This window comes from Apaloderma vittatum, unplaced genomic scaffold (assembly GCF_000703405.1).
Source record: "Apaloderma vittatum isolate BGI_N311 unplaced genomic scaffold, ASM70340v1 scaffold7324, whole genome shotgun sequence".
NCBI classification, from domain to species: domain Eukaryota; kingdom Metazoa; phylum Chordata; class Aves; order Trogoniformes; family Trogonidae; genus Apaloderma; species Apaloderma vittatum.
The window spans coordinates 1-25,055 of NW_009713138.1; the positions used below are offsets into that span (position 1 = coordinate 1).

At 35.9% G+C, this 25,055-nt stretch overlaps 1 protein-coding gene across 1 annotated transcript in view; it reads left to right on the forward strand.

Moving 5' to 3' along the window:
* The first annotated feature begins 643 nt into the window (after positions 1 to 643).
* Positions 644 to 25,055, forward strand: part of TBCK (TBC1 domain containing kinase) — a 63,439-nt gene continuing 39,027 nt past the window's right edge. Inside the window, exons 1-14 of the mRNA XM_009868248.1 lie at positions 644 to 714; positions 1,422 to 1,570; positions 2,557 to 2,695; positions 4,092 to 4,191; positions 6,030 to 6,079; positions 6,427 to 6,556; positions 7,399 to 7,497; positions 8,790 to 8,852; positions 9,771 to 9,897; positions 10,422 to 10,472; positions 12,566 to 12,649; positions 16,759 to 16,844; positions 22,656 to 22,692; positions 24,086 to 24,247. Coding sequence (XP_009866550.1) covers positions 644 to 714; positions 1,422 to 1,570; positions 2,557 to 2,695; positions 4,092 to 4,191; positions 6,030 to 6,079; positions 6,427 to 6,556; positions 7,399 to 7,497; positions 8,790 to 8,852; positions 9,771 to 9,897; positions 10,422 to 10,472; positions 12,566 to 12,649; positions 16,759 to 16,844; positions 22,656 to 22,692; positions 24,086 to 24,247 — 1,348 coding nt within the window. The remainder of the gene's footprint in view (positions 715 to 1,421; positions 1,571 to 2,556; positions 2,696 to 4,091; positions 4,192 to 6,029; positions 6,080 to 6,426; positions 6,557 to 7,398; positions 7,498 to 8,789; positions 8,853 to 9,770; positions 9,898 to 10,421; positions 10,473 to 12,565; positions 12,650 to 16,758; positions 16,845 to 22,655; positions 22,693 to 24,085; positions 24,248 to 25,055) is intronic.

The following is a 25,055-nucleotide window of genomic DNA, read 5'->3' on the forward strand; positions in this document are numbered from 1 at the left end:
CATATATATATACATATATATATATTTTTAATGTTTAAGTCTAAAGTACATTTCTAAGATTCTTTCAGATAGCTAGTACTGGTAATATTATTTACTAAAATTGCTGTCAAACTCAGTAGATGTTAATGTTTTGTGGATAGTTTAACAAATTATAAATTTTCTGAAAGTGTTGAGAGGTAAGTTATTTTCTTCTAGAAACTTAGCCTTCTCTCTGATCCGTATTACACATTGTGATAGTGTTTATACAGTTCAACTCCTCACCATCCCCAAAATTACTTAATTTGATTGTCAGTATATTCTGAGACATTACATAGAAGGGTTCTGACTATTAGCAGAAGGGAGTTCCCTGGTACAGCATCGTTTCAAGCTGGATACAGAATATCTAAACTAAAAAATAAGAATAAAAAAGTGCATACACTGGAAATTTTTCAGCTTTTTTTTTTCCCCTCAAAGCAAATGCAGAGTTGGGTATTGAGAAGAATTATTTCCCCAACATTTCGGTCTAACACAGCTAATCTCTTATGTGTATGTGCAAAATTTTATTGCCCTCAAAGGAGTGGCCTGTATGTTAAAAGTTAAGTATGAGCTAAGCGACTGGCTAAATTAAGACAGTAATAAACAGACCTCCTTGGTATTTTTTCTTATGTTCCAGGACCTTTCTGAAAATATCATAGCTCTACTGAAGAAATGCCTTACATTCCAGCCTTCAAAGAGGCAAGTATTTAGTCCAAATGCCTACTAAACCCTGCCAGGGTACTGTGAAATTAGATGACTTGTTGTGGAACGTTTATTGGAATACTGAAAATTTGTGCCGCCTCTAAGAAATTTGTGGTTTTGTTGGTTTGTAATGTTTAAAGGGAAAGAACTGGAGAGGGCAGAAATCAAGCGTGCAAAACCCTGAGATTAAATTAGAGTATTTTGGGGGAAAACAATTCAGGTGTCATTCTGAGTACACAGATTTTGCTGATTCCGTATCTGGAAGTTGATGGTGGTAACTATAGCTCTGCTGTAGCCAGTATTAGGGCTGCTTTCTTCAAATCTCTTCTTTTGAAGTACTTTTGCATTATGTCAGTTCACCACAGGTTTCTTCTAAGAACTGAAGTATGCTTTTATTCTTTAATCAAGACTTTGCACTTGCATTTTTCCATCTCTGCTTAGAGGAATTAAAGGGGATTTAATAAAATAGTTGTTCTGTACATTAAATGACCATGAGATCTAAACTTGGACTGGAAGCAGACTGCATGGTGTGTTATGCATCATGAATTCAACAAAATTGGTAGACATTTTTGCTATTAAAATTTTTAAAATCCAATATACTTGAAATAGCTTGCCAGTATTTGTTAATGGGGATATTTCTTACTGAAATCTAGCATTTTTGGAAGCACTTTACTCTGAGTTTTGCTCTCTTTTCTTAATTCAAGGCCAACTCCAGAGGAATTGCTGCATGACAATTTGTTCAGTGAAGTATCCTCGGCATATCCTCTCTTCCACAAACCTGCCGGTCTGTTCTCATCTTCTCCAAGGTGTGCTAATTTAACGCTTCCTGAAGACATAAGTCAATTATGTAAAGGTAAAAGCAGGCGGTGGGATAAATGGCATTGGAAGGGGAAGGAAAATAAAATGGCTTTGCATTTTCTTTTAATACTGTGTGGGAGAAAAACTATTAAATGTGACAATACTACATCCTTATTATAAGTTGTTTAATAGGCAGAGATATGGATGAACGTGTTTTGAGGATGTGTGCAGGTCAAAAGACCACATCTTGATTTTTGTGCTTCAGTCTCAAGGAATAAAGAGTTTTCATTATTATTCAAGTCCCGCCTGGAATATCAATATCGTCTGTTGCCTTTAGAATTTGGACATGTGCATGTACATGTTAGGGTTTTTTGCTGAATTGTGTTGTGAATTGGCAGTTGCGTTCTGCCAGATCATTGCATTTTTTGAAGTATTGGAAGTCTAAATCTTTGTGAAAGAGGTTACATTCTAGAATAAAAGACATTTCTAAGTTTAAAACTACATTACACTGAAAACGTTACTGCTTTTAAGTCACCATTAACTTTTTATGATTAATTCAGATTTCTACATGTTTATTATAAGTTTTTTTTGAGACTAAGATTTTATACCTTATTAGTATGTATATTAGTATTTATACCATATAGTATGCTATGTGAAGCAAAGATAGATAATAACAGCATGAATCCCCGCTTTCTTATTTTTATGCTTAACTCTGTGTTGTGTACATAATAGTGTTTCGTTTTTTTTTTTTAAAAAACACACACAAGAAGCAAAAGTCCACACTTCAATGTGTTTATCTGGTTGATTTTATCTTCTGGCATCAAGCCAAACTGAAGAAATATTTGCTTTTTTTCTAACTTCTGCTCATCTGCTCTTTCCTTAAATGTTCCTCAAGGGCACTTGCAAAGGGAAAATCACTTTTCCTCTAACTTCATACTAAAGTCTAGGACCTTTCAAGTGTCATATATGTTTAGAGTGGTAGGAAGAAATACAAGCTCTGTAAGAAGCTGTAACTCATTTTTATGTGGTTTCTCCTGATAGATGAAGATAGTGATTACCTAGCAGAAAGATCGATTGAAGAGGTTTATTATCTATGGTGTTTGGCTGGAGGAGACTTGGAGAAAGAACTTGTCAACAAGGAAATCATCCGATCAAAGCCACCTGTCTGCACGCTTCCCAAGTAAGGAAGGAGAAGCACCCTAAGGAGGATGGGTGTAGAAGGCCAGTGATTCTGAGATAATATTTTGGTTTGGTTTTTAGTTTCAAACCAGTACATGTGAAAAATATTGAAAATAGTGTTCTTGAACAAAAGAAAATCATGTCACTCCCCCTCTTTACCCCTGCCACCTACCAGAACTTCATATTGTTTTCTGAAATTTGAAGAAATGCACATTAGAGGCTTAGTACTGAACTGGAAGTCCCTGATTTTAGCATCATTCCCAGTTCCTTGAAGTTTTACTACAAATGTCTCGCTGTACTTCAACAGCACATTTTTAATTGTAATTTAATTTAATAACTTCAGCAGCAAATTCCCACATTCTGAATTTCCTTTCACTGAGCATTAATGTTGAATGGTCAACCCAGTTATTCAGTGTATTAACTGATTTTTTTTTTTAAATGTTACATTTTATGACATAATTCTGTAACAACATTTTGGTCATTACTACTTTTATCTTACTGCTGCACATTGTGATTTTATGTAGTGTATACATGTTTTAATCCTACAATCCAATCTCAATAAGCGTAGTGATATGTCTCTATAGATTGGTTTGCCAGTTCTGGATTTTAAAAACACATGAAGTCAGTGTACAGCTGAAATGCAATACCTTGACCAAAAAAAAAAAAACCTACAAAACTTGAGCTAGATTTTAAGTGATATTTTGCTGGCAAAGTTAGTATGAGATTTTGAGGAACTGCCTATTTCTGTACCTATAGGTGAATGCATGTACTCCTGGAGTATGAGGCAAAAAGATTTTTAGTCATACTATCTATCTTGAACATGAGGTGTTAATTTAAAAAATGCAATCTAACTCAGTCTTCTAAGTGATACTGAGTATGTTTGCTTAATTTCTCAAAATCAATTTCGTATTCTCTACTTTCAAAATACCACCAAATAGACAATTGTTTACTTTTTCCGGGATGCATTTGTGTCCTTGGACAGATTGCAACAGAAAAGGTCTGGATCAGACTTTCACTTTTTTTCTTTTTTTTTTGTCATGGTGGGATGTCATTTCATATGACAATAATGTTTTACTTTTGCTTTTCACAATAAATGACAATTCTAGTGTTCGACAGGTCAATGAATAAAAGGGAATATTAATCCTGTATCTCATCACTCTGCCTTTGTGTGCAGAAAACCTGAAAAGTGCCTCTTTGCAGCAAAAACAGAATAATTTAAGGTGATTGTGCATTCCCTTGATAGCAGGTTTCATGCCATACAGAGTCAATAGAGTATACTTCTAAGAGCTAGTATTTTGTTCTAAAGAGGAAACTGATTGATGTGAGTATTTTCTATTTTTTCTAACTCAAGTATTATGTTATAAAATTACCTGATTTTTATTTCCTCCCTTTTGAAGCTTTTTAATGGAAGACGGTGAGAGCTTTGGGCAAGGACGAGATAGAAGTTCCCTCCTAGATGACACAACTGTGACTTTGTCTCTGTGCCAGCTCCGAAATGTAAGAAGAATATTCTGCACTTGTTCTTATGTTTTCACTGCAGAAAGTTATTTAAAGGGAAATAAAACAGCAGCTCCTACTGCTGCACCTACAAATGACAATATTACAGATTTCAAGACAATGCTTCTTAGCATAAATGAGAATCTGACTCAGACACCATTAAATTGCTTTGTCTGCAAAAGCTTACTAAATTTGATTTATCTTCTTTCCCTCCATCTCCTTCCTGTGTCCTTCCCTTTCCTTGTTTTTGTTACCTGCATTGTTCTCATGTAGCCCAAATAGTTGTTTAGCACACTACATTTTCACAACTGCTAAACTAATTGGACAGCGAGTGTCTTCTTGCATTCTTTAACTCCTGTCTGTAGGTGCCTCACAACATTGCAAAGATCAATGCAATTCAGTTGCAGCTCTTTGAAAGTGTTGTGCCTACAGTTGCATACCAAGTTTCCAGTAGTCAATTCCTAATCTTTGGAATATATAGGTACTAAACAACCAGTTCAAAAAATTACTTCAAAGCATTTTGGCAAAATGCAGTAATGCAGTTTTCTACCACCCTCAGGAGAAAAATCAACATATGATAACTTATAATTTTGCTTGATATAATGATCACTTTTAAGATTTACTGCATATATCACTGAAATGATTTAACTGTTCACGTCTTTACACGTGGAGAGCTTTATTGCTGAAGAATTTAAAATTTATGCTGCACTGTTTGCAGCTTGCTTTTTATAGTAGCAAGTGTCACAGTCTTTATAAAAAAAACTTTCCATATGATTATAGAGGTTAATGAAAGGAAGCTGACTCCTGGAGTCTTCATGTCTGGCACCGTTACCTTAGTTTTGTAGGCAATGTGGCAAATACTGTGTAGACTTATTTCCTCAGTAGAACCTTGCAGGTATTTTAAAGGTATTACATACCGCAGCTCTTACTCTTGTTTCTACAGAAGGGCAGCTTTTAATGCTTTTTAAAAAACATTTTTATCTGTGATTTTGGATAATGCTGCCTGCTTCTATAAATACAGCAGCAAATAAGTATATACTGAAGTTTCATTTTGGGGAGGATACAAGCCTGAACCTTCCAGTGTTAGTTGAAATAAATTTTTGAACTTTGCAATTCTTCAAACACCTTTTACAGAGCAGTGCGTAGTGCTTATAATCAAAAGAGGATCAGTGCTGAATGAACTGAGAATGAACTGTTCCAGAAATCCCTGGAGGAACAGACTGTGTGCCGTATGCCTTTAAGTTAGGGATTGAACTGCAAAACAGAGCACTGCAGGGAGAATGGCATTAAACATTAATCACAATGCACCAAAGATGTCTGAAAACTTCAGGCAGAAATCCAGGCATGGTTGGCTGTCACCTTTCCAGAGAGTGTCATTTCAGATGCTGCTACTAAGAGAAACTCAAATTTGCATAACTCTTGAACTGATTAAAAACGTAAAACCAAGTTGTGCAGTTGCTTTTCCGCTACTTGGATAGGAAGTTCATGTGAAAAAAATGAGGAAAAAGAAAAGAACTATGTAATACTATTGATATATTAATCCATGGCCCATAGAAGCTATTTTTTTGTATGAAAATAGGTTTGTGAATGAGACGAGTGTTATCTTCTAGCAGAAGAGCTTCCATCAACTCAGAAAGCTTGTATTATTAGGGTTTTTTAGCATTAAAGGCTGTGTGTTTCTTTGCTGTTGGAGGACTAAGCTAATGCTTGGGTCTCAAGGCAAGCTATTAAATTCATCAAGTGAATTACTAATTAATAGTTTTTGTATTCCATTAAGTGTTTCCACTTGAATTCTGAGCAGACTTCTGATAATGACTTCTTTTTGTTCTTTCTTTCAGAGACTGAAAGATGTTGGTGGGGAAGCATTTTATCCATTGCTTGAAGATGAGTAAGTGTTCATATATAAGGGACTCAATTTTGAGTTCAGTTTTATTGGCATGTCACACTGCACAGCTAGACACAAATGTCTTCCAAATATATCCTTGTTTGGCTCTTGAAGTCAGTGAGAGCTGATAAGCACTCTGCACTGGTGGACTTCAGGCCCTCATGCTGAATTATAGATCCTTGCCTGTTTCTCTAATCTGGAAATCAACTGTTTGTGCAGAATATTCAAAATTATGCATTTATGCTTGTCTCTGACTCAAAAAGCATCCTGTGATGTATTTCTACTTTTTTTTTTTCACAGTGATTTGTATTTCTTGCTATTGACTACTACTATCCTGACTCTTTTTCCAGCCAGTCAACTTTACCTCATTCAAATAGTAGTAATGAGCTGTCTGCAGCTGCTAGTCTTCCTCTGATCATCCGAGAGAGGGACACAGAGTACCAGCTAAATAGAATTGTCTTGTTTGACAGGCTGTTGAAGGTATGAAATCTTTCCGATGCTGTATAATTGGATTTAGTCTGTTAATTAGAGTGCTTTTAAAGGACCGAATAATTGAAAAATGAAGCAGAGGTACAAGAGACCACAGTGGGAAAGAGGGAAGAAAACCCTACAGAACTATAAGATTGAAAATAAAAGTATAAGACACCTTTTCAGTAGCGATGAATATAAAAGTAGATTTAAAGTATTTCAAAACAGACCTGCGGCTAATACCTGTTATTTACTGAAGAAAATACTTCCACATCCTTTATTTTGTAGCACACTAAGCTTTTATGTTTTAATGTGCTTGTAACATTTCTGCATTTCCAAGCAGTGAGGAAGTTGAAAACAATGCCAGTTTTTACTGTAGCAGTGCAAAATTAGAAATATGGAGTGTATACTAAGGAGGGAAAATACTAGTCCTGAATTTACATCTATGCAGAGAGAGAGATTCTTGCTTAAGAAAGAGAATGCTGATATGCATCATTGAATGCAGTACTTAGGAAGGTATAAAATGGAAATGTTTGATGGAACAAAGTAGGATGCATAGTATGAAAAGAAACATATAATTAAAAAAAAACTTATAAATTTGGATGAGTAAATTTATATATCCAGTATGCACCAAAGCACATGAATACATTTATCAAAAGGAGCGGGTATTTTAACCTCCAACAGTAGTCCTTCATCCAGGCCTTGCAGTTAGGAATGAACTTTACTTGTAAAGCTTGTATTCTTTGTTCAGGCTGACAGCAAGGTCCTTTGGGGGAAAGACCATCTGAGGACTGGGTTTTGAATTGTTTCATTTACATAATAACACTTTTCTTGTTAATTTCTTCTCTTCAAAGGCCTACCCCTATAAGAAAAATCAAATTTGGAAAGAAGCAAGGGTTGACATCCCTCCTCTTCTGAGAGGCATAACCTGGGCTGCCCTACTGGGTGTCGAGGTAAGGGTAATGGGAGGGCATTCACAGAAGTTCCGGTACTGACTGTGGAGGGAATGGGACAGGAATGGGATTGATAGGGAAGCTGGAATAGATTTGAAGATTTGGCAGGTAGAATTACTGGTATTTCAAGCAAAATGGGTCATGAAATTGTGCAAACAAAGGCCATGTTCAGACAAACTTTCTTCTTGTCTCTAATATTATTTGATTTCAGAGAACGCATGTAACTTAATTGCTTTTAATTTTGATTATGGGAGGGAAAAATACTACCCGTACCACCAAATTTTGCTAGATTATTTAAATTCAGTTGGTAGTTAACAGGTGAATGCTTTTGTTTTGATTTTTAGTATTTTTGACAAAGGCAGATAGAATCCTTCTGCTCCGGTTAGCAGTAGCTGGGCAAAAGAGATGAAACATATCAAATGTATTTTTCTCATGTACCATCCATGCACTTCCTCCAAGGACTAATGAGTAAATAAATTAAATATAAGTCTTTTGGACAAAAGACTAGAAAGGAGTATCCCAGAAATGAGGACTTCTCACAGAGATTGCTTTGACTACCCAGCTTTTGCATCTACCCTGCTTGCAATCTGCAGCAGTGCAGCAAAGAGATTCTTATAGACAACACATCCCAGGTTATTTAAGATATTGGACTTAGGACATGATCTGCTGAATGCTATATATGATGATCAAAAAAAAAAAACCCCTAAAGGTAAGAACAACTCCTGATCAGGGTTGTAACCTGGGTCTTTGGAGATGAGTCAGTTGTCCTGCTTCATCAGCTTACCTTCTGTACAATGCAGGTAGTGTCTCCCTGTCTGATAACATTTACATTGACTTGTTAGCATGCTTGTCTTGAGATTTGTGCAAGGACAGACTGCTTTCAAGAGTAGAATATATTGGTAATGTCAATATTAATTAACAGGCAGCTGGATTTACTGCCTTTACAGACATGATCCTGAAAGCCACTTGCCAGTGGCTAAGCACTGTATTTAAATTGAGACCATCTCTTACTTTGAAAATGGAAGAGTGTATCAAGTACACAGCTTTCTCCATAAACAACTGAAAGTCATTGAAAATCATACTTAGGAGGTCACATGTCCTGAATTATAACGGCTTTGTTAAAATTCAGCTATCAGAATTTTGTGTACTTCGGGAATTTTTTTCAGGAAAAAAAAGTTGCTAACTAAAGCACCTAATATGAACAGTCAACTTCTGTATATCAGTATGTACATTGTATTATTACATTTATATTAATAAGGGTTTTCTAAATTCAAGTTTTCTTCTACATTTAGGGTGCCATACAAGCAAAATATGATGCTATTGATAAAGACACGCCGATTCCTACAGACAGACAAGTAAGACTTCCAGTGTTATCAAATATTGTCCCCTAAAGTAATGCAAACATCTTTTCCACCTGTCACAGTCATTTACCTATTACAGTAGATGTGGTTGATAATACTAGGGGAGGTTTCTATTGTCCTCTGACCTTTTTCACACTGTAGCAAGAATTTGCAAAACAGATAGGAAAAAGTAGTTTAACTCATTTTATGTTCTAACATGTGGAAAGTGAAGTCATCTTTTACTTCAGGGACACTGTTTCTTTAGCATCAGCAGAGTGTAGTGACCTATATTGCTGATGGATTGTTAGAAGTCCTGTTTTTACTGAATGCTCGTGGTGCCTGTTGGACCTTGTACCAGATAGTGCTGAGTACCTGGAGATGCTGTAAAGTGAGCTGTGCTCACAGAAACATGCTCTTGAGCAATTTGGTTCTGCAAGAAGTCTTGCCAGATGTACAAAGACATCATGAGCAACAGTTGTTTCTTCTGGCTGGATAAAAAAAATATTTTCAATCAAATTGGATACAGTGTTCTGAAGACTCTTGATTTGATTATCCTTGAGAGCAAAGGGATATTAGCACCTGAAATAAGTCCAGAAGTTGTGTCAAAACAAACAAAAAAACAAACCGAAAAACCCCACAACAACAACAAACCCTATCACTGTAATCTGCTTTCTTCCTTTTTTAAGGGTTAGGGTCCTTTTAAAAATATGAATCTGGAAGAAAAAATATGGCTGTTTTAAAATTTTGACAATAGTGTTAGAGTCCCCTGTTCCTTTGCAGTTTTGGTTTTGATGGAGGAAGCAGATTGTGTTTATGATGGTGGTCTGACCTATGTGCTTTGGCTGACTTCCACCTCTAGTGTTGCAAGATTGCTGTAGTACGGCCCTACTTACCCTGATTTCTCTTTATGTTATATGCTTGGCTGTGGTGCAGATTGAAGTTGATATTCCTCGTTGCCACCAGTATGATGAATTGCTGTCATCACCAGAGGGTCATGCAAAGTTTAGACGTGTGTTGAAGGCCTGGGTTGTTTCCCATCCTGATTTGGTGTATTGGCAAGGTGAGCTTGACGAGTTGGCAGGGTCAAATAGCTAGCTGGAAAGCTATGGCTAACTTAAAAATACCTCCCCTTTTCCCCTTAACAATGTAAGCTTTTTTTGAGTGCTTTCTTTTCTGTTTCTTTTGAAGAATGAATCTGTGGGTCATTGCAAAATTTCTTAGATAAGTTTCAGTCATTTTATTAAGAAAAAAAAACCAAGAAAAAAGAAAGTAAATCTGTTAATTACTGTTCCATTCCAGTGTAAAACTGCAGAAGTTACTGAGTGAGTTCTTGGGACGGTAAATGGCATTTCCTGGAAGCCTTGAGAGAGTAGTCAATTCAGTATTACAGTTCAACAACTTGAAACCCTCTGTTTTCTTGCATTGATTTCACACTTGTTCTCAGCATTACTCGTGAAGCCTGTCATTGCAGAATTACAATCAGTATCAAATATGGAAATTTTCATAATAAATTCATGAATTTATCTTGTGCATTACAATAAATAAAGTCGGTATGCCATTTCTTCATGTCTCTTGTCTCTTTAGGTCTTGACTCTCTTTGTGCACCATTTCTATACTTGAATTTTAACAATGAAGGTAAGTGCCTTGTTCTGCTAGGGGTGAAGGGAAAGCACAGTCTGTCATCTCTGTCCAGTTGTAGACAGATGTATGTGCACCCACTTATAGATGGAAACTTTCTGTAGCTACAAAGGAATTTTAAAGTTCTTGTTGCCACTGGTCAAGAGAAACGTTTGGTTTTTGAAAAGTGTATGTGGTGCACTGCTCTTCAAGCAAGGTTTCAAACCCTGTGTTCATTGCCAGGTACAATAATGAATATATAATTAAAAGCACAAATGACCTTGATTACCAAAAAGCAAGAAATGCTTCTCTAGTACTTGTCTTTTTCAGTGAAGCTGTAGTTCAACATTGTTTAATGTGGTTGCATTATTTGTTAACCTGACTGTTAACCAGTCAGTCTACCTTTGTTCAGAAAAGATTATGATGGTTTTAAATGCCTAAAACCTTATCAGACCAGCTTTGGATATGTGGACTTTAGCTTCTTAGAATGTGATTTTTTTCAGAATAAATCTAGTACAACTCTCTATTCTCTTGCACCAGGCTTTCTTTAAGGTCTGTATGTCAGAAAACTAGTTTCTTAGAACAATGACTTCTATTAGGCTTACTGCTCATACTGATTTAAATATCTCAACAGAATTTTCTTGCTCTTGGACATGTTACTATACGGTTTGATTGTAGAACCTGGTCTCCTTCCCATTAAATCTGAATATGATAGTAATGAATTATATAAAATGTTGTGTTCTAATTTATGAACTTGTGTACTTTTGGCTCAAATATTTCAAAAATGGCTTCAATGCTAGAAAAGTTGCAACACAGAATTTGTTTATAACATTGTCGTATCTCATATTTGCTATAAATCTGATCTTTTGCTTATAAACTTCCAAAATTGTATTTATTGTCTTTGGACAATTTACACCAAACTTGCATTTCATTTTTATACCTGCAGTCTAGCACCATGGTTAAAAATTGTATTCCAATAAATTGTTTCTTGGCCAAGTTCCCGGGAAATTATCAACAAAGATAAACAAAAAGAACATGGACCTATTGAAGCGAGTCCAGAGGAGGGCCCCAAAGATGATCAGGAGGTTGGAACACTTACCCTGTGAGGGCAAGCTGTGAGAGTTGGGGCTGTTCAGCCTGGAGGCTCTGGGAAGAGCTATAAGGCCTTCCAGTACCTGAAGGGGGCCTGCAAGAAGGCTGAGGAGGGAGTGTAGTGATAGGTCAGGGGACACTGGTGTTAAGCTGAAAGAGGCTTAAAAAAAAAAGATTTAGATTAGATTTTAGGAAGAATTTATTTACTATGAGGGTGCATGAGACCCTGGCACCGGTTGTCCAAAGAAGCTGTGGAAGCCTCCTCCCTGGAAGCGTTCAAGGCCGCGTTGGATGGGGTTTTGAGCAACCCGATAGAATGACAAGTGTCCCTGACATGGTTTGGGTTGGAACTAGATGTTTTTTAAGGTCTATTAGAACTCAAGCCATTCTATGATTTTATGATTCTCTAACACTTAAATTTTTACGCTCTAATCTCAATTTGGTATGTATGTGAAGAGCCTCTGAGAAATTTAAGATGATTTTGTCCATCTTTTTCACAGTATTTTTAATTGTATTGCACACACCTCCCCTTTTTTTTTCTTATGGATTCTATTGTCTGTAGGCTCTGAGCTGAAGTAAGAGACAAGATGCCAGTCTGACAGGGCATAAACTGGGTGTTAACTTCTATAGGAGAAAACCCCTAAGACTGCAACAATATGTTTACCTGAAACTATGTCTTTTATAGTTTTATTCTTCCAAGGACCTTGAATTTTTGATACAAACATTGCAATGACTTTCCAGGTATCCACTCATTACTTTGTCACTGACGAGTATGGGAATAAACTGGGAGCAGATCAGGTCCAGCCAGCTTCATATTGCTTACTCAGTGACAGAAAGAGACTTTTTTAGGAGCTTTTAAAATTCTTTAATGAGGAATGTACCCCTCTTATGTGTTGTACAGCCATTTTTGCATATAGCTTTAAGTATTTATGCTTATTATGTGCTTAATAATTAAATTCTTCTTATGTCTACTTAAGTTTCTATCTCTGTAGTTGCATACTTTTTTCTAATTCTTTCAGCTCTGGCATATGCCTGCATGTCTGCTTTTATCCCCAAGTATTTGTATAACTTCTTTCTGAAGGATAATTCTCATGTTATTCAAGGTAAGTCAGTCCTTTTATTTATTTATTTAGTTTAACTTCTAAAAGTAGTAGAATTGTTTTTGGTAATATAAATACGCTTTTTCAAATGGTTGTAAAATTGGAGTACAATTAGCATTACACTGTAGAAATACCCACCTATTTCTTTCAAAAGATTTATTTTAAGTAATTAAGAACAATAGCTGTGCAAGAAAACTAGGAGCACAATCAGTGGATTAAGATTCAAGCAGAAGAAAAAATAAACAACTGCACAGGAAAAAAACAAACAAAAACCAGCCCAAAACAGTTCTGTGTAGTATCCAAGGTAGGAGTCAGTTGATCATGCAAAGTTGTAAAATAAGGAAGTATTCTTTCCAGTGTTAAATTGAAGTCCTACCCTTCAAACTATCAAAATCATGCTGTTACAGGAGCTATTTTGACAGTGAGAGAAAATTAAGAGGAACAGTTCAAACTAAGGACTCCTCAGAAAATGGAAGTTACAGTATTCAGAGTGTTAGGGATTCAAGGGGAAACTCTTACTGAACAGAAGATAATGGCATTCAGCTTGGGACAGGGCCTGAAGCAACAGTGTTTCATAGTTCAGTCTTCAACAACTTTAGAGAAATTAAAACAGTAGTTAGGAGGTAAAAGTATTCCTGCTCTACTTGGAAATTAACTGTAAATTTCATGAAGGCATGAAGAAGGAATTGTCTAGACCTAGAAGGTCACCTTGGCACAGTCTGGGTTGGAAAGACAATTTGTCTTGCAGACAGTTTTTATAAACTAAAAGAAGCTATTTGAAAAGCCATCAGTAGCTTAGTGAAGCAGGTGGTAATGAATATTTTTAATTGCAAGCAGTTATGAGTGTTTATTAAATACCGGGTTTCAGCATGGCTTGCTGTCCTTGTATTTCTTTTAAAGAAATTGTTTTGTGTACAACTTGTGAAATCCCTCAACTTAGAAATCGTATTTGTCATTTTTTTCTTCAAAAAATGAAAGAAAATTAAGAACTGATCAACAAAAAATAGACATAAAAGGAGATATGTATTGATGATAGGGAGAGTACTGACATAAAGAGAGAACATAGTGGTTAGGAGAGTTTACATATGAAAGACAATGGGTGAGAGGTGTTATGAACTGGATATGTAAAATAACAGTTTGGAAAAACTATTCAAGATTTGTTTGCATCCTTTTGTCTCTAAGGAAAGGATGCTTGCTGGAAACAATAAAAGGGCAGTAAAGGTTTAAAGATGAAAAGAGTAAAGACATTGCATCAGATGTTGCTGTGGAGACAACCACTGTAGACTTCAAGATTAGTAGCTTGGTGAAGATTTTTCTCAAGGGGGTGTACTCTTCTGTAAAATAATACTTTTGCTCTCTAGACTTCCCTGGTCCTGTTCCTAAGGGGCTTTACAAAACTACGTCTCAGCCAAAGTTAGAAATAGAGGTGTGTAGGATTCTGTGAACCGAAGCGGTGTAGGCGTTCCTGAGTTTCCATGCAATATCTGGCATTGTCAAGGAATCGAGGAGACTGGACCTTTTAGGATTCTTTTCAGTGTTCTGATTTAATCCTTTCTTAGGGTCGTATGTCAAGCACCAGTGTCTAAATACAGCATTAAAGAAAAATTCTGTGTAATTTCCCTGCTTTATTGCGTTGGAAAAAAGTGTTAAGAATGTGTCATTTAACTGCTGACTGCAATTTTAGCTGCTTTGTGTCTTCCATGTAGGGGTGGACAGGAGGAATCTTTCAAAGTGCAGAGTTCACCGTACCTCATTTCTGAGCTTGTCCTATGCAACACAGCTGTTTTTTCTAAGACTATCAAATGTATTTCCTTACATGAAAAAGGAAGCAAGAGAAGTTACAGGGTTTTGGGTATGGAATACCCAATTATGTAAAACAAAAATTGATATAATAAAATTCCAACCAACAGCAATTGGCTGGACTTAGGCGATATGTTTGTGAAAGTTTATGTTTTCAGTAGACCATTAATTAACCATGTAATCCCATACAGTAATTATATTTCATCAGACTGCCTAGTGAAATAAAGATGCTATTTATCAATCTGTAGTACATGTGTAGAGAACCATCATGGGCACGGATCTTCATTTTTAAAGTAGATGTGCTTCAGGGAAGCTAGTTGTGAGATTGTTTTTGTCAGCGTATAGCTCAATGTGTAGGATTACTGGGTTGCTATACCTGACTTGTGATTCCTGGCTGTTTCACAAAATAAAACAGATGTAAGATAAGTCTCAGAGATGCCTTTAAAAAAAATTATTATCAGGTAGTGTGATATGAACTGAAGGCATGGATTCAGTTACCTCCCTAACTTGTGTGCTTGTGAATAACTTTGGCTTGAAATGGAGAAAACAGGCGATAGGTGAGTAGCTCTCGGGCAGTTTGACCCTGGTGACGCAAAACTCATCATGGATCTGTTTACCCACTTAACTCCCCAAGCTGAGTTCTGCCAGGGCATCTGTGGTGTAGTGCAGGGGTGGGATCAGCGGGGAGAGGCTGACCCTCCTGAGATGCCAGAAGTCTGCTAAGAGGTTTAGTGTGCTGGAGCTTTGACTTTGCAGCTTGAAGCAAACATGAAATTCTGAAGTAGGCTCAAGAGGTCTTAATTTTTATTGCAACTTACCTTGGAGAATTAGGCACCCTTTCAAGTATAATTTGCAGTAGGACTCTGGCTTGTTTCTCTTGTGTTCTTACAGTGAGAGCATTGTTTATTGGTCCTCCTGCAGTGGAATCAGCTTTTAAAATTCCTAATCCAAATAGAATTATTTTGCAGTGATTGTTTTTAACATGCTAGCTTAACCTGAGGGGAGCTAACTTGTGTGCAGATAATCAAGATTTAAGTATGACAGGAGTCAATAAATAACTGAATGTTTAGACAGACTTCCATTCTTAACTAAAGGTGTCTATATGTGGAATTATCCCAGCAGAGCCACTTCTATGCTTCTTAGCTGTGGAATTGGAATTTAATTTTCCCATATAGGGATGAAGTAAACTGAGTAATTGAGAATTATTTCATCTCTCCAGAAGAGATAGTAGTAGGCATCTAGTCCTTACAACGGATTTTAAAGGAAACACAGGCAATTCTGGATGGCTAACTTGTGGAGCTATGTGGACTTAGTGACATGGTTTAGTGGTGGACCTGGCACTACTAAGTTAATGGTCTTTTCCAACCTGAAAATCAGATTCTCTGGTTCTGTGACTTGATGTTTGTAGGTTTATATTTGGGGACAGTAGTCTGTGCAGCAACAAGAGGTCAGCATGTTCTGATCTGGGAGCGTTCTCTGTCTGTCTCCTCCGATCACGGAGCTGTCTGGGCCTTAATTACTCTCGGGAGTATAGAGGAAAAGGAGTTGCCACCTGTTGCAAAATACAATGTTATTGCCTCCTTGTCTTCCTTCTAACAAAGCATATGACAATGTGGACAAAATTGGGAGAGGGGAAGAACGGAGGGAGAGGAATCTGCCAGTGTCTATGTTCTGCTATCTACTTCTCTTCCAATTAAAACCAAGTGTTATTTGTACAATTCAATTAAATTGCCCCATCAGCCTAATGTGCCATGCTGAAGATGCAATAAATTTTGTCTTTTACAGTAAGTATTTCTCCTTATCTGTTCCAAAAGACACAAATTAAGATGTTGATGATCATGGAAATGGTAACCTTAAAGCCCCATTGCCTTAAAACCTCAACTTTCAGATTACAAAATTTAACTTTGTAGAAAAGAAAGCACACAGAATGTAACTTAAAAGGCATGAACTTTGTGTATCACTAAAACACTTTCACTCTTAAAAATCCTTGAACAGTCTTATTCTAGTATGCTTTCATAAAAATCTTGTGTCTCACAATCATACTAAAAAGTCTTTAACTTTGCATGTTGGACATACATCACAACCTAAGCATGAACCACATAAACCATTGTTAAAAATGCAAATTGAAAAGTACGAAGGAGGAGAAATTAAATATATCTTCCTCTGTATTGAATATAGTGGTGACAAGGAGGACACTCGTGATATTCACTTACCTTTTTATTGTAGGTTTTAAAAAAATGAAATATCATTATTGTCCTTCCTTTTCTACTGCTTGTTTTTGATGATGATCTTGAATTTTCTTGTCATTTCAGAATACCTGACAGTGTTTTCCCAGATGATTGCATTCCATGATCCAGAGCTGAGTAACCACCTTAATGAAATTGGTTTTATTCCAGATGTAAGTGATAAGAGTTCTTACAAAGAGTGTTCAAATGAAGTAGAAAATGTAAAATGAGGGCAACTAGGATGAGATGCCTTTCCAGATTATTTCAGTAGCAGTTTGACATAAGTTAAACTTTCATATAAATGGGCCTTTCTAAGTATGCTGATGAAATAATAAAGTTTTGATGTTGTTTTACATACCTCAGTCCTTCCCGTTCTGTTGCTTGCATGGTAAATATAATAACCGATTAGTAGTATTTTTATTTTATTGTTATAAGATTCATATTAAAAAATGTATATATTTTTAAAGCATGGATTAATATACCAAAATTAATGTTGCCATAAATGACTAACAGTAAACTTTCTGCCAACTAATTAAATTTCATTGGTTAACAAAAAACCATCAGTTTGCAAGTAATAAAAAAAAAGCGTGTGAGCAAATTCATTTGTAGATAGTCAGACCGTCAAAAATCAATGATCTGGGGGAAATGAAGGGCATGGGTAAGAGCAACATTTAAGTTCCTGAGGGAGAATCAATTTTGTCGCATCGTTATGTAAATACACTTGATATTTATTTGTTGAAGGCTGCAGATGACCAAAACAGTTCCTCTGTGTGTTTTGTCCAGGATACTAGTTCCCAGTTAAGAGGCAGAGATGTAATTTCCCTGGCTGACTTACAGTTCACAGTTTCTGTTACTAACCTATGTGGAAGCACTCTAGAACCCATCTTGAGTGCTAGCTGATCTTTCAGCAACTCCTAGTGTCTGCTTATACGTTTACCTTTCTGCACTAAGTCTTTCAAAGTGCAAGTCAGTTGGAATCACCTGCTTTGTTGCATTTAGTTTTTGTGTTGTCCTGCTCTTTGGGCAACATGTAGTCAAATATCAGTCTTGTCTCAAAAGTATTAGAATATAGAGGTGATTAGGTAATATAGTAAATAATTGCAGAACAGATCTTTTTTAAAGCAAACAAACAAGCAGAAGAAAACCCTCTTGCACTGAATAGAAATGCTAGTTCTAAAATTAGCACTAACTGCTGAAGAGAGGCTGGCCTTTTAAAATCGTCCGGGTGTTTTTTAATAGATAAATAAAAGTTGTTCTACCATTTAGATTAGTGAGAAAGGAGATTTTTGTACTGTAACAAGACAGCACAGGATCCATCAAGGTGAAGGATGCACACTGTAGTAATGAGATCTGAACAAGAGTTCTGTGCTTGAGTACTAATCTTCTCAAAGTAAACCCTGATTAATCTTTCATCATTGCAACACAGGCTCTGCTGCAGCAAAGATTGTGTTTCCTGGCACCCTTCTCATTTGCCTCAGGTCATGTAGCTTCCCCAATATTGAACCCTGCTGAAGCTTGAATAGTTGTGAAGATTGTTAGCTGATGTGCTGCCTGGATTAAATACATTGCTGTGGCTGTGTGATTTGCATGTAAATATAGAGATATATACAGTGAAACCTACAGTTCTTCACTCACTCTCCCAAAATTTATAATCTCCCCCGCCCTATATAATGCTTTATAATGTGTTCTATATTTTAACCAAATAGTTCAAGTATCAACATCAGACCATTTTGAACTGAAAAAGAACCCCATGCAAGTGTGCTACATTACTAAGAGGATAACTATGGCCATAAATTATTCTAAAGAGCTTTCAACTGCAAATTATGGAAGCTAGACACAGTTGTCGTCTGGCCATTAACAGAGATGACAAAGTCTGGCTGCAGTTACTTAATATCACTGTGTTGGAGCTGCTGTCATAGGCAGATGCCTTAGCTTGACTTTGGTGATATGCAGGAGATCTCAGTAGTAGGGCTTCATCTAACTGAGAATTAAAAATCCAGCTATTTAAGTACTTTATCCTCATTTGTTCTGTTACACAACTGCCTGTAATTCTATTGTGATTCTGTGAAGCTGTAGAGAGAAAAAAAAAATTTAAATGAAAAGCAGCAGTTGGGAGGCAGCCTTGGTAGGACAACTCCGCAAAATAAAAATCCAGTTTATTGTTGGGCAGTGTTGTAACATACATACATCAGATAACCAAAAAAAGAAAGAAACCCAGCAACTTCATAGGCAGGGAAAAAACAAACAAAAAATGCTTTTTCATCTTCAGCCTTGCCACCTCATAGGATGTTCTGAAGCAAATGAGCTGCTCATTGAGGGTAGAATACTTGGTAGAATATTTCCTGTATTCCTGTGACTTCAGCTTTGAGAAGGAAAGGCTCCAATATAGTCTTTAACAGTGAAAAACAGGGTGAGAGCCATGCTCTAGTGTAGGGGATTTTGTTATCTGTCTAAAAATTATTTGTAATGGTGAAGACATGACACTTTACCAGTTTAAAGTAACAGGCTGCATGGAATAGCAGATGGTCATGTAAGAATTCTTCCACAGAATATTTCAGTATAATGATTACAGTTATTGATTTCGTTATTTTTAACACTGTAGGTATCTAACCATGATCTCAGCAATTTAATTCTAAGAGGTGTGGAGGGTGAACTTCCTTTGAGATTTTTGAATTTTCTTAGAGGTTTTCACTAACTCTAAGTGCTGTACATGTGTAATGAACAAGAACTTGTGAAGAATGTTGGCATTTTTGATGTTTTGAAAACTTAAAAGTTTAATTTTAAATAATTAATTTTCATTATCCTGCCACCAGATGCATACTGTAGCTGTCATGGGGTGCACTTCGATCATACAGGGCAGACTTTTCACAGAGCAGGAAGTTCATTATGCCTTTTAATACTCCCTACCATCCCCACCAACAAACATTAACAACACTCGTTTTCACCTTGCTGTTCCTTCTAAAGTACCTTTAGAATCAAAATCCCCTGCACCTCAGTTTCTTTCAAACTCCTATCTTTACAACTGAAATCTCAATCTTCTGTAGACCTAAGTGTGTAAAGGTCTCATCTTATGGAGGAACAGGCAAATAATGAAACAATCCAGACAGTGATAACAGATAATAATAAAATCCTCATCAAAAAGGCTTTCATCGAGACTTGAGCTAATATCTCTTAAGAGCTTTGAGTGTCTAATGGAAGATGCATTCTTCTCAAAATCCGCCCATCTAACTACAGGCAAGTAAACATCTTTACCCTGTTGAACAATAAGGATCTGCATCTCCAAGGCGAGGTACTGAGCTGAATTTGTCATAGCAGAGCACTGTTGGAAAGGAAGCTTTAGCAAGGGATAATGGAAAGATATAGAATGAAATCAAGTCTAAGGACAAGAAATTTCAATTGTAACTAAAAAACTCTGTGGATTTATTCAGATTGTTTGAACAGAAACTGATGTTAGGCATCTGCTGTGTTCTTCATGTATAAGAAAAGTCCAAGTCCTTACTTGAAAACGTAAAAGAGCTTATATTTTTTTAGCAAAGCAAAATTGTAATTATGGCATTGCGGATCTCAAGCCCGCTCTAAAAAAAGAAAAAGTATTGGTTTTACAGGCTCTTCTTTTAATGTGACTTTTTCTCAGGCTGTTCCGGCAGTTCAGACGCTACTTTGCTTAAACATTAGGTGTGTTTCCCAGCTATGGAGGGTTAAATGTTAATAAAAACCACAACTTCCTTATGTTTCAGTGTTCAGTTGTGAAGGGTCGAAAACCCTTCAACAGCATCTTGTTCGCACAGAACCATGGCGCGATGCTGTTCCAGGCGGTGGCTGCTAGAGGGCAGTATTGACTAATAATAGGTTAAAAGTGCAGTCAACTAAAAGAATTTGGTGGCCTGGTAATTTGAGGAATTCTAGTCATCGCAGTTCTTTTTGTTCGTATTTTTCAATTCGATTTGCGTTTGCTTGCTTATTAATAGTAATTATAGCCTTTTCAGGTTTACCAAGACCTCTTTGTCTTAGGACGTTATAGTTATGAAAATTGGAAGGAAAAACGCCCTCAATAAAAACTTGCCTGATAACTTCTACTTAAATAGCTTGACCTACTTTTTATGTCACTATCGATAGATTTGGTGAAGATGGTTTAGTGCAAAGAAGTGCTTTGCCTTGCAGTTACATTTTAGTAATCTCTTGAATGTTTAAAATGTCATGTATATTCTGTGTATTTATGTGTAGATGCATACAAGATAGGGGTACTTGTGAAATTAGGAGAAAGTGTGAATCTGCTTTGGTAAAACATTTTAATTAATTAAAAGCAAAGGAGAAAATAACTGCTTTTAGATAGCAAGGAAATAATGTAGTTCAAAATTATGTCCACTTAATATGTACCTCCAGACAAAGAGGACCCTCAGGGAATACTTGATTTCCTACTGCATAGAAAACAAGTTATTGCATAGAAGAAAGCAGGTAAACAGGTATTAGTGGACCACAAGTGCTGAAGGAGATATTTCAGGGAATGGGGTATGTTAGTATTTAGTAGAGAGCCACCTATTGAAGCAACAGCAAATATATACTTGGGGAAATAGTGTGAATGTATTGTAAGGTGAAAATAGTGATAGGAATGGATTTGGTTTGGCTTTTGAATCTATAAAAATCTGTCGGTAGGTTGGAGGCCAAGCTTTATAAAAGTCTCCTGAATATTTAATGTAGTGAACACTCTGGTCACTGCAGCTTTTTTAGTTTCATGGACACTATGGTTCAGATGCTCAGATAAAGACGTAGGAATAAAATAAGAGAGGGAGCTGTGCTACAGAGCTTTACAGCAAATGTGTGCGTCATTTACTTAGTGCCATAACCTAGTTAAAAGTTTATGGAATAAGTAGTAATTTATTAACATAATATTGATTATGCTTTCTGCTTCTCTTCTGCTTACTTCCACAAAAAACTTAATAGGAGAACTAATTTGCACTTTTTATGAGCTAAAAAGTAATATATTAATCTTTATGTCTAACTGTAAATCTTCAGGAGTGGAAAACAGAGTACACGGGCTATGTGACTGAGTAAAATTTAACAATGATTGTCTCACTCTTGCATTCCTAATTTGTGGGGACTCTGCAGTTTGATGTTTCAAGGAAATAAATTCTGTTGCCTTCAACATACCAAATACTTCACTGAAAGTTAAGAAACTCTTAAGGCGTTTCTTAATGCTTAGCTCTTGTAATTCATACTGAATTTTCTCTATATTCTGTCATGAGTATGAAAGTTTGCAGAAACTGAAGGTGTTCTGTTGCCATTGCAGCAGCACAAAATCAGACAGTCTCGTAGCAGTGTAAGTGCTGAAGCAGCCTCAAATTCTTCAGATGGCACCTGCCTTTAAAGGTCACAATAGAATAAAATAAATGCTTAAGGTATTACTGAGTATGTGCTTCTAAAAATGAAACTAGTCTTACTGCCTTTCAGTGACAAGTATACATTTTAATACCAACATAGGAGAAAAGGTAGATATAATTAATTTTATTGTTGGAAATTGTGATTTGCACTTTTAATTATTTATGTAGAAGCAGGTTTTTTCCATAGTCCAGAAAATACTTAAATTCTTTTATGCTTGTTCAAACATCCTTTGCTAGTTTTCACATAGCCATATGTATATGTAAGGTGAGAACCGTGACAGTTTAATAGAGCAGTTTCTTGAGTTCTTTTAGACTTTGGGGATTATGTTTTGGCAACATAAGCCTAGCAAGGGTGGTTTTGTTATTGTTTTCAATACAGTATCACAAACGAGTAATTTGAAAGAGATGAGAATGGGAGCCTGGGAGAGTAAAAATCTTCTCTGTGAGTCTAAAAGTTGTGTGATAGTGGTTCTGCCACTGCATTTTGCATTTTAAATACATTTACACCAAGCTTGGCAATGTATAATGTAGTAGGTAATTGTCATAACCAACTTAGCTCTTAAAATGTTTTTTTTTGTTCTTTCCCCCCATCACCTTCTTTTGCAGCTTTATGCTATTCCTTGGTTTCTTACAATGTTTACACGTGAGTATGCATTCTTTTTCTCTAATTAAATGTTCTTGCATTTCTTAAGCATATTTTTTCACACTTTTTCAGCTAAAATCTTCCAAACTGGTGTGCTGTGTCTATCATTTAGTTGGTCACTTGTAATTTACAGAGACGTGTAGTTGTGGTTTGAGTCTCAATAATGCCTGTCACATATTTTCTGCACTGATTTGTCAAAAATTGATGGTTTTTTACTTTTTACAGGAAGTATTACATTTAATTTAAACTGGGTTATTTTATGCATATAGTATTTAGGGGACATGCAAAGGAAGCTGTAATCTACTGAAAAAAAAGATGTAATAATACTTAAAAATAGTTTTAAAAAAACCCCCAAACCTCACCACCTTCTCCTGCCCTCACATAAAAAATGTAAGAAAGAGAGTGGCTTTGTTTTTGGAGACCACCAAAGCAAGCTTTTTTAATAGCACTTGATGCATTGCTATTCTATTAGCAGTAGTTTACTATGATATTTGTGCATGTGTGCTAGGAACAAAAAGATCTTTATAATTTAGTGAGCTGTTAATGAAAGAGGACAAAGTTAATAAAGTAAGTCTAGAAAGCAATTCAAAATCTTATTTTCTCAAAGATCTCTGTGATATTTTTCATTTCATATCAGCATTTGCAAACTTTGAATTAAAAAAAAAAACATTAAAAGAGCTAATGGGTTATTTCTCTGATGAAATATCAAAGAATTTAATGTGAGGTTCTTGACTGGAATTTTTAAAGATATTGACTGTAAAGCACTCATTCTTGCAGTTGTCCATTCTTCTAAAACTTCTGTGAGAGTCACCACCTTTGGAAAACGAAGGAGATGGTTTCCTTGACAGTGAATGGCAATAAAACGTTAGAAATATTTAGCTGAAGGATAGCATATTTTAAGAGAGCCATCTTCAGCTTTGTATGTAAAATGTTGCTATTTTGAGATGTCTTTTCTCCTTGTCTTCCATTTATTCTGCCATTTTTTGCTGTGTTCTTATTTTCTTGACTAATTTTAAGTAGTTGAACATTAACTCATTAACGTCTTCATGCTGTTGAAAAAAACTGATATGCATGTCCTAATGTAAAATTGCCCTGTACCAAAAGAAAAATAAATTTCCTACTTTTGTGTGTGTTTAAAATCTGAAGACCTGTGCATACTTAAGTATTTGATAGTGAGAGAAGACACTGATTTCCAGAATAATCAAACTGCATATGAAGACAAACCTGCTTCTAAACCGGTTGAGTCCTTACTCCCAAGTAAAAAAAGAAATAACCCGAAGATTAGAGAGGAAAAAGTACATAGGCAACTCCTTAAGAGTGTATGTGTATGTATATTATTTTGTCAACTTATGTACTTACAGCTTTTCTTTCATTGTGCTTGTTCATCCTGCAGATGTCTTTCCTTTGCACAAAATTTTTCACTTGTGGGATACATTACTGCTTGGAAATTCCTCCTTCCCATTCTGTATTGGAGTGGCAATACTTCAGCAACTGAGGGATCGTCTTCTGGCTAATGGATTCAATGAATGCATTCTCCTTTTTTCAGACTTGCCAGGTACTTGTCTTCCCCAGTGTGTTGCTGAAGAAAGTATATGCTTGCATGTGAATATATACTGCAAATCTTAACATGTGTTTTGAAATCTTGGTAGATTTAGGCAAGCTCTCTGTCAGAGTATGTAGGTCTTCAAGTACTGCTTGATGAAGTTAGTATAAGTGTTTGTACTGTCATCAGTAAATGCTACTGTATTTTTCAATTTATAAGGAATTTATTTACACTGCTCCTTATGGTGTAGGTTTTCATTTTGCGGTCTATATACTTTGTCATTTCAAACGCTCTTATTAAATTTACCTGGATATCTTTTGAGATGGTCATAAAGGTGAGTACTAAACTAAAAGATTTTATCCTCCCGATCTATTACCTGTATGTCTTAGTTAAATATAGATTCATGAATATTTAGCATATTTTCTTGCCTAAGGTCACTTCTCCCTATTTTTTTTGAGTGGTTCTAAATTATATATTCCAATTTATCTTGAACCAGCTGATTTACTGACAGTTGACATACTTTATGCTGAGGTCATGTGTAAGAACACATTAGTTCTCATGGTATATATCTGTTTAATACAATTAAATTACTAAAATCTTTCTTGATCCAATGTACATGCTTTCTGCTGATTATAGTTTTTGACAACTTTGCTGACACTCTGGTAGGAAGAGTTTTGGTGGAATGGTGTTTCTGAAAATATTTGACTTTTATTTTTTTAATGTTGGTGATGTCTGCAGTATTTTGAATGGCAACAGGAGCACAAGTTGAATATTGTAAGATTAATTCATAAACGGACTACTAAGGGAAAAAAGAGTGAGG